The 9,872-nt window shown below is 28.1% G+C and overlaps 2 protein-coding genes across 2 annotated transcripts; both read right to left on the reverse strand.

The window, feature by feature from the left end:
- Positions 1–1,672: 1,672 nt before the first annotated feature.
- LOC114176923 (anthocyanidin reductase ((2S)-flavan-3-ol-forming)-like) lies at positions 1,673–3,479 on the reverse strand. Its single transcript, XM_028062125.2, has 6 exons — positions 3,288–3,479; positions 2,923–3,089; positions 2,612–2,812; positions 2,339–2,498; positions 2,043–2,256; positions 1,673–1,970 (listed from the first exon to the last, which is right to left on the reverse strand). Exons 1-6 carry the CDS (start codon positions 3,412–3,414, stop codon positions 1,826–1,828), a joined length of 1,014 nt encoding a protein of 337 aa, XP_027917926.1. The 5' UTR covers positions 3,415–3,479; the 3' UTR covers positions 1,673–1,825.
- Positions 3,480–6,436: 2,957 nt separating this feature from the next.
- On the reverse strand, positions 6,437–8,752 carry LOC114179528 (anthocyanidin reductase ((2S)-flavan-3-ol-forming)-like). The gene is made up of 6 exons (XM_028065898.2): positions 8,626–8,752; positions 8,025–8,191; positions 7,699–7,899; positions 7,260–7,419; positions 6,933–7,146; positions 6,437–6,727 (listed from the first exon to the last, which is right to left on the reverse strand). The coding sequence occupies exons 1-6, from the start codon at positions 8,750–8,752 to the stop codon at positions 6,583–6,585; spliced, it is 1,014 nt and encodes a 337-aa protein (XP_027921699.1). The 3' UTR covers positions 6,437–6,582.
- Between the last annotated feature and the right edge of the window lie 1,120 nt (positions 8,753–9,872).

Raw genomic sequence — 9,872 nt, forward strand, 5'->3', positions numbered from 1 at the left:
TTATATATATATATATATATATATATATTAATACATACTTTATATTTTTTATTTCTTTTAATTGTTTGGTGTGTCATAAAATTCATTGGCATCTCCAATATATTTTTCATCTTATCATTACCTTTATGCAATTATGTTCAAATGATATATGTCGATTAAATATTTTTGATATTTCACATTTGAGTATTTCTATTTTTTTGTATTTTTATTTATTGTATATTTTTCTTTCACATGAGAACGTGTAACATTCTCAATTTAAGTGTTGAATAGCATGACCCTTTAATTTACTAGGTAATATAAACAAAATTATCTTATTTACTCTATTATTATTATTATTTTTCATTTGAAGAACTATTTTGTTTTGCTAAAACAATTTTCGTTATTTCTTAACCATTGACTATGCTGATATTTGAAATTTTTTCTTAGATCTCTAAAGTATTTTTCATTTTATCATATCCTTAATTATATATTTGTTTTTCCATGTGCAATTTCATTCAATGGTATCTCAAATTGTTTGTAAGACACACATTAGATAATTTTTTTAATATTTTTATAATATAAAATACTATTTTGATATATTTTATATAATTGTTTTTTATTTTTTAACTCATTATCATAGTGTAATTTTGTCATTATAATTGTATAAATAAGTTTTATTTACTATAATATAAAATTTTAATGTAACTGCCATGAATTTTTTTTATCATCATCCAACATATGTTGAAGTTCAAAATATACGATATATATGTTAAAATTTTATTATTATTAATTTAATATTTGTTCTTTGCATTATTTTGATCAAGTGATGTATTACAACTTTATTAGTGTATAAAAAAAGATTCATTAGAATTTTAAAAAAATTAAGTAAACATATATTTAAAATATATTTTAATTTGAACTTTTTTTCTTTTTTTATATATATATTTTTTTAAAAATTAAATTTTATCAACTAATTTTAATAAAAATTTTATTATTATTAGTTTAATATTTGTTCTTTGCGTTATTTTGATCAAGTGATGTATTATAATTTTATTAGTGTATAAAAAAAAGATTCATTAGAATTTAAAAAATTAAGTAAACAAATATTTAAAATATATTTTAATTTGAATTGTCTTTCCTTTTATATATATAGTTTTTTAAAAAAATTAAATTTTATCAACTAGAAATCATTAATGTTTACAAATTTAATAGATGTTTTGGTTCTCATGAAATTTGATTTGGTATTTTAATGTGAAATGTATACAATTATAATAAATATTTTATATCGAAGAAACAACCATCTTTTAATATTGAATATTTGATAATATTATATTTTCTTTGTCATAATTTTTTATTATTTTATAAAAATTAATTAATTAATATTGAAACAGTACAAAAAACATATACAGATATGGATACGAGTACATACCGGTGAGGATGAGACAAAAGTTTGCTACCCATTAGATTTGAGTACGGGGATGAGAATATACTTTTTTGATGGAATAAATATGGGATAGCGACGAAACCCGTTCCTGCCTACTCCGTTGTCATCCCTAATTATGACGCTCTCTTTATAAAAATTTTATTAATTAAAATTTACAATTCATTTTGGTAGATTTAATAGAATATTTAGTGATTTTTTCCCCCTTCCAATCGCTTATTATCATTGCTTAGTATAAACACAAACATAAAATTTGAACAAGCACAATGAGCTCTCATTTTTTATCAAATTGTGGGAATATCATAGCTTGTAATATAGCAAGGTGGTAGGTAATAAAGTGGTGGAGAGGTTGACAATTATTATTGGCAAACTGGTACTACATAACAAGCATAACAATTTCCAAATTCAGTTCTTGAGAGCCCCTTTGCTCTTCAAGTACTCCAAAGTCTGATCATAAATTTCCTCAATCCCATACTTGAAACTGAATCCTTCTTTCACAAGCTTCTCAGAAGAGACTATTAGCTTTGCCTTGGAGGGACAATCATCAAATCTGCAAACAGAAAATCCATGATGAAGGAAAGGGATTCCTTGAATGAGAAAGAAAATGCATTTATAAACTTACTCAGTTGGAACTTTGTACTGAGTGTAACGTTTGCTGAGAAACTTTGCAAGCTCAGGAACACTAGTATTGTGAGCAGAGACAATGTATCGACCAGAAGCTGATTCTTTCTCAGCCACAAATACATGTGCTCGGCAAATATCCTCCACATGGGTGATCGATATTGAACCTGATAGAAACTGCATCCCTTTCAGGGCGTTTATGAGGAAATCATTGCCTGCAAAGTACAAGAAAAATGGTATTGAAACATTTGAAACATGTATACGCTATGATCACCGACGGACCTATGCTATTTGAACCTGTTATGAGAGATGTGGCTAGGCCAACACTTGATGGGATGTCTGGAGTGAGAGAAGGACCAGCTGTGAGAGTTGGTATCACAGTGATGAGATCAATGTGATTCTCTTCAGCAAATTTCCATGCAGCTTTCTCTGCCAGTGCTTTGGAGACAGGATAACCCTACATAAAATAATCTAACAAAAATCACGAAAGTACTTAACTTGGAAATCCATTTCACTTCAAACTAATAAGGCAAAAGCTGATCCAGATAGGTGCAAAAGTTTGAATTTTACCCATGTGGGTGGTTTTGCAGTGCTCAAGAACTCAACATCGGTCCAGTTGCTTTCGTCCATAACCAGACCTGTCTCCTTGACAGGGTTTATGGTTACAGCAGCTGCTGAAGATGTTAAGATGACTCGTTTCACACCTTTTGCTCGTGCACATGCTTTCAACACATTCAACACTCCTGAGATTGCAGGCTTGATCATGTCATTCTGAATTGTAATTGCAAAACAATTTCTCGTTAGTCTTTTTCTTCTACATACACATACATATTTGGTTGTAAAATCTATAATGCAGTTTCTTTGTTCTGTGTGTAATCTACCTCAGGGTCTTCAGAAGCAAAGTTCACAGGTGTAGCAAGCTGAAAGACAAGTTCACAGCCTGCTATAGGGCCATCAAAATCCTTTTCACTTGTTAAATCTGCTCCAAATATGTTCAGTTCGCCCAAACTTTGCAGTGCCAAAAGGTGAGATATTTTCTTAGTATTATCTGCACCAAAACACTAAGTTAAGAAATTTCATTCATAAACTCATTCTTTTTCTTCTTCTAACCAAACACTATAGAAAGTAATTTTGGTGTGATCCTCTTAAAAAATTACTGTTACCCTTTAAATAATTAAACAGTTCTTTTGAAAAAAAAAATGAATAAACAATTTTACAATGACACATTTGACATAGAGAGAGGAACCTGGGTCTCTAACAGTGGTGTTGACAGCATAACCCTTCTGAAGCAATTGCTTTACCAAGCAAGAGCCCATAAATCCACTTCCACCGATCACACATGCCTTCTTTCCAATTTTCTTGACACTGGCCATGATTTTCACACCTCAAAGGATGAAACTTACAACAGGACTGTTTTTTGATGTTACATTAGGGGAGAAGGTTCTTAAATAATAATAATGTTTCAGCTACTAAATCCAAAATACCGTTTTTTCTGTAGTGTAAGTTGAAGGTGAGCACGTGATGGTGTTTGGTGGTTTGTTCTCACCAATAACTATAACGACAAGTCTTGGGGACAAAAGAACCTTCTCATCTGTTGTCACCTATTCATTCTTCAATTCAGAATCCACACCTCATCTTCCATCTCTAACATTCAATCTTACACAGATAGGAAACTAAATGGGGATAAAGTACAAATCTAACATATTTCACTGTCACAAACCTGGTTCTATTACTTTCATTCCAATCAAGTTTGGTCAAATTGTGGGAAAATTAAATTGTTTGTGTAATTTTGTACAACTTCATACTTCGAATGCATATATGATAATAGTTATATAAGTTGGATATCAAACATCGACTATAAATATATAAGAAATAGAACTAAATTTAAAATTCATTTGGAATCACAAACTTGTATGTCAACAATATGTGATTGAATAATTCAAATAATAAATACATATTTTTTCTATTTTATTCCTCTTTATTTGTATAGTATTTATTATCATTTTTCTGTACTTTTTGTATATTTTTTTCTCCCTCTCAAATTTTAAAATTAAGATATATATATATATATATATATATATATATATATATATTAATATTTTTCATTTGTTAAAGTGCTCCATTAATATCTCAAAATTTATTTTTCACATTATTTCCGTCAAAGGAATTTTGACAATGCGCAAATGAATGTACTTTCATTATTTTCCATATAATAAATCCATTTGGAGTAGCTTGTGCATGTGCTGATTTCACAATATAATTTATTGGAATTAGAAACAAAGTTCATGGAATATATTTTTGTACTGTATTTATACTCTTTTTTCTAGTATTTGCGCATCCAAAGCAGAATATAAATTTTAGCTTTATTTATAAAATTATCCTTTTTTTCTTCTTCTTTAAACTCACATCACATATAAATTTTTTTCTAAATATAATAAGGAGATATATTCTTGGACAGTTATAACAAGTTTCCCACCTCGATTATCATTTTTAAGGTTATTTAATCTAAATATTATTTTATATTCTCTTCACTAAGTTATTGCTATTAAATGATTCTTTATATAATCCAAACAAATACACACAGTTTTAAAGAAATTGTTCATTTACAGCACTAAAAACATGATATAGATTTTATTATATAATTAATTTTAAGGAAATTCAGTTGTAAAAGTAATTGGTTATTGTAAAAATTTTACAATGACACTTCATAATAAGAACAAAAAATAATAATAAAGTGAAATGAATTGATCTTTTTCTATAATCTAAAATCTCAACCTTTTAACAAACTAAACAAGACAGCTTTTAAAATATTAAAATATATAAACTAGTTTCTTCTTTATGAGATACTATTAATTTTTCATCCTGACATATTCTCGTATTACATACCAAGTATTTGTGGTTACGGAATATATATAAATTAAAATGGTTAGCCGTTTCAACTAAAACTTTTTTTAAGATATGTATGCATGATCTTAAAGAAAATGGGGGGAAATTTTGAAGTTAATTGTTAATTAATTAGCGTGTTCAGAGAGGGAGACCTAGTTCTGAGGAAGCTAAGTTATTCGTATATGGATGAAAAATTATGGTTCATTTCCTTACAGAATTCAGGAGATGACAGGAAAGGATAAGTCTCAGCTAGAGTCCCTTGACTGAGGCATTATTCTAATAACGTAGAATATATTTAATCTCTTTTTTTACTATAAAAGTTAAATTCTTAATATTAGACATTGTTTTGTCAAATTTTGTTGTTCTGTTTTTCATATGTACTCCTTGTAGGTTGTTGATCCTGAACGGTGTTTTTGGCGTCTTCTCCCTGCATTTCCAAGTCTTCTTCAATACTCTTAAATTTACTATTTTACCCTTAATTAATTTGTAGTTGGTAGTGGGTGAAAAAGGGTGGAAAAGCAGTAAATATCGGATTTCGTAATCCTTTTCAAGAAAAAGTGAAATGGATTTCAAAATCTGTTTGGTATTTTTTTTTTTCAGAAACGGAATTTGTGATCAGTTCTAGAAAAGTATGAAACGGATCTCGAAATCCGTTTCAGAAGTTTCCATGTTTCTTTTTTTATGAAACGACTTTTGGAATCCGTTTCATACTTTTCTGATATAGATCACGAATTCCATTTCACAAATTTTAAACTTTTTTCTAGAAACGAAATTTGTAATTCGTTTCAAAAAAGTATGAAATGGATTTCAAAATCTGTTTCATAAATTTTCATGTTTTTTTATGAAACGTACCGGTATTTTTCTGAAACTGATCACGAATTCCGTTTTTAAAATTTAAAAAACATATACTTTAAATAAATTAAAAATAGTTATAATACAATGAATAATTTTTTAATTTATAGCTTAAGTATTTTTTAATTTAATATGTTTTACAATTTTTCTTTTATATAATTATTTAAGAAATAAATTAAATAAATAAATAAATAAATAAATATATATATATATATATATATATATCACTCTTAACCATGAAGTCAACAAAATAAATATTAAAACTGAAATAAAATAAAATAGAATATTAAAAAAAAAAAACACGAAACAAATACTAAAATCTGTTTCCCAAAATCCATCTCAAAATTAACAAAATCAAATTACAAAACGGATCTCAAAATCCGTTTCTAGAAGTTGTTAAACGGGTTGCGTAATCCGTAAAAAATGCAATATTCAGGAAACGGCTTTCAAAATCCATTTCTAAAAATCATGAAACGGATTTTGCAATCCGTTTCATATAAAAAACGCATGAAACGCAATGCAGTTAAATATTTTTTACTGTTTTTTAAATGTGGACAAAATTGGAAATGAAAAAAGTTTTGAAGGTACAGGATAAATGGTTTGGGGTGTAGGGAGAAGCCCGTGTTTTTAAAGTAAGTTTTCAATGACAAATATTAATAAAGATTTTAGATCAACGTAAATTGTATAGGATTTATAAAACTATTGTATAGACTATGACATAAATCAAAAGATAGGATTTACACACTAAATGCTATAACTGAGTCGTACTTCTTAACTAGAATGAACATCAAAATGATCAAAATTTAGTTTATGAGTGCCCCCTTACTGCCTAAGTACTCCAAACTGTGTTCAAAAATTTCTTCAATCCCATGCTTGAATCTGAACCCTTCTTTTACAAGCTTATCTGAAGAGATGACAAACTTTGCCTTGGAGGGGATATCATCGAATCTGCAATTACAGAGTCATACTTAGCTTCAATAGAAATTGTAAGATATGTTTCTGCAATCTTAGAGCAATATGAAGTAATTTTCAAGTCAATTTCATTCCTAAATATTATCGTAAGGATGAAATTCCTTGGAAAAACATGCTAGACAAAGGCTAGTGTATTTACTGCTATAGACATTTCACACCAAATTTAAGGTTAGAAGCTTACTCGGTTGGAATTTGACACTGAGGATATCTTTCCCTAAGAAACTTTGCAAGTTCAGGAATGCTGGTATTATGAGCACAGACAATGTATCTGCCAGAAGCTGATTCTTTCTCTGCCAAAAACATGTGCGCTCGGCAGATATCCTCCACATGTGTGATAGATATTGAACCTGATAGCAATTGAATATCTTTGAAAGCCTTAAGGAAGAAACCATTCCCTGCAAGGTGTAAACAAAAAGCCATCAAAACATTCGTGAATCAATTGGTGTCGTGCTTAGAAATGTGGCAGGTTTTAAGGTGCTAAGTTTATTGGATATGGTAGTTTGTGAACCTGTTACAAGGGACGTAGCCAACACAACACTAGTGGGGATGTCTTGAGTGATAGAAGGACCAGTTGTGAGAGTAGGTATCACAGTGATGAGATCAATGTGATTTTCTTCAGCAAATTTCCATGCAGCTTTCTCTTCCAGGGCTTTAGAGGCAGGATATCCCTACACATATATGCATGAACTTTACTTTCATAATATTAAGATCTTGTAACTATTTGTTAAAAGAAACTATTTCCTACACAATTTCACATTACATCATCCAAAATCCATCAAGTTTTGAAGATGATTTTCAACACAAGTGTTTCAAAACAAAGCCATTTTAGCATACATACAGGCATTTTAACGTGCACTTGGGGGGCATAAAAAGTTTCCAAAACAAAAATGGTGCTCAAAGATAGTAAACAAACAAGGCATCAATCTTTTTAAGGTTTGGTTATTTACCCAACCATGTGGCTTTGCAGTCATCAAGTACTCAACATCCGTCCAATTGCTTTCATCCATGACTAAATCTGTCCCATTGAGTTGGTTAATGGTTACAGCAGCAGTTGAAGATGTTAAGATGACTCGTTTGACTTCTTTTGCTCTAGCACATGCTTTCAACACATTCAATACGCCTGAGATTGCTGGCTTGATCATGTCATTCTGAATAATAGTTTGAAGAAGCATTTTTGGATTAAATTTTTCGTCAACTCAGACATGTAAAGTTTCAAAAGCATCCAATTTAGTGAAAAAAAAAAATTATAATGCAGGATTAGGGTTGAATCTACCTCAGGATCGTCAGAAGCAAAGTTGGCAGGTGTAGCAAATTGGAATACAAGTTCACAGCCAGATATAGGAGCATAAAAATCTTCTCCAACTCTTAAATCTGCCCCAAAGATTTCCAAATTTCCCAAACTTTGCAGTTCCAAAAGGTGAGATATTTTATTTGGATCACCTGCACCATATGCACGAAATTTGTGTTCACATATCGAATCTCTACTCTTCAATGCAACTACAATGTTACTAAGTTCTTGATTAACGTGATTGACAGGGTTAAGACGATTATTAAAATGCAAAAAATTTCTTCCACAATAATCTTTTTGTTAAACAAAAGTTCAGTTATGTTAAATTAAAATTAGCTCAAAGAATCAAAATCATTAAATTTACTTATAGATTAAAACTTACAATTTTTATGTTACAAGAACAATACGAATGTGTGAAATATTCTTTTGGACTATAAAAAAGAAAAGAAAAGAATGTATGAATAAATATATTGTAAGTTAAATGCGATTAAAATCTCCATACTTAAGAATCAAACTCATTCTGTTCTTATTTGTGTTGAAGTAGGACAAAGTAAATATGAAGAGAAGAATAGTAAAAGAGTGGAACCTGGATTTCTAACCGTGGTGTTCACAACGTAACCCTTTTGAAGCAATTTGTTTATGAGGAGAGAGGCCATAAATCCACTTCCACCTATAACACATACCTTCTTTCTGTTGGCCTTCATGCTTCCCATCTTTACACACTCACTTCAAACAACTTCATTGTACTTCTAAATGACCTATATATACAAATCTTAAGAAGTTTGGATTCAAGTAAAGTTGGAGATAAAAATTTATTTAGTTGGAGATAAAATATTTACAATTTCAATTTATGCCAATCGAAACAAAATTATTTATTTTCATTCTAGAATAATATGAGATATTGAAAATTTATGCTCAAGTAAATTCAGAAATAACAAACATATCTAAAACTTTGTAACTTACAATTACAAGGGAGGGACTTGAATTCAAGTTGAATTGTTCTGTTTCTTTAAGAGACTGGTAATGCAATATTCACTCTGAATATTTTAAACTGAACATAACACCTAACTTAATTTGCCCCATTCTATTTTCCTTTTAATATTTTTTTTCTTCAACAACGGAAAAATAAGAATACTTATATAACCACTATATTATGTTATGATCGTTAGAATTTTAATTTTTCAATCTTTGTAAAATTAAATTTTTTTTCTAAAGTAATACATTTTAACTTTATTTTTAATTCTAATGGGAAAGTGTCAAATAATTATCTAAACAGCATGATTTTTTTTATTATTTCATAATTGGATTTTCTGGAAACTGAATTTTAAACATAATTTTTTAAATCTGAATTGAGTTTTAATTTTTTTTACTTGAAAATGAAAGAAAGATAATTAAAAAATATATTATATTTAAAAAAATATCTTAAAAAATAAATATTTTGAATAAAAATGTAAAAAATAAATCTATTTTTTAAAAAGCATATAAGTATAATTGTGTTGAGAAATAATATGTTAAGAGAATAAATATATTTAAAAATAATAATTCAGAAAAATAATTATATAAATACCTAATTATTTATAAAACATTTTAATTTAAAAAATAATTATTTAGAAAAATAATTATTTTAAGAACTAATTAATAGAAACTAAAAATGTGAATTGAAATTTATTTAAAAAATTAAATATTTGGAGAAGTGATATTTTAGTTTTTATTGAATTAAAAAAAAGTCATGTTAATAACTGTTTATTTATAAATTAAATATTAATTAAATAAATTTAAATGTAAAAATAAATCCTACATCAAAATATATTCCAAGTCAATTTTTAATTTTAT

The sequence above is a fragment of the Vigna unguiculata genome, chromosome 3 (assembly GCF_037176805.1).
Source record: "Vigna unguiculata cultivar grain cowpea cultivar isolate G323 ecotype 2 chromosome 3, ASM3717680v1, whole genome shotgun sequence".
Classification (NCBI taxonomy): domain Eukaryota; kingdom Viridiplantae; phylum Streptophyta; class Magnoliopsida; order Fabales; family Fabaceae; genus Vigna; species Vigna unguiculata.

Bases quoted from the DNA above. Each gene is read 5' to 3' on its own strand.
- LOC114176923 (XM_028062125.2), bottom strand. From the start codon at position 3,414: ATGGCCAGTGTCAAGAAAATTGGAAAGAAGGCATGTGTGATCGGTGGA. The intron at 2,813-2,922 runs GTAGATTACACA...ATTACAATTCAG, and splicing joins TTGCTTCTGAAGACCCTGAG to AATGACATGATCAAGCCTGC. The intron at 2,499-2,611 runs GTAAAATTCAAA...TATTTTATGTAG, and splicing joins CTGCAAAACCACCCACATGG to GGTTATCCTGTCTCCAAAGC.
- LOC114179528 (XM_028065898.2), bottom strand. From the start codon at position 8,752: ATGGGAAGCATGAAGGCCAACAGAAAGAAGGTATGTGTTATAGGTGGA. The intron at 7,420-7,698 runs GTAAATAACCAA...ATATATGTGTAG, and splicing joins CTGCAAAGCCACATGGTTGG to GGATATCCTGCCTCTAAAGC. The intron at 6,728-6,932 runs GTAAGCTTCTAA...CTGTAATTGCAG, and splicing joins CAGTGTCAAATTCCAACCGA to ATTCGATGATATCCCCTCCA.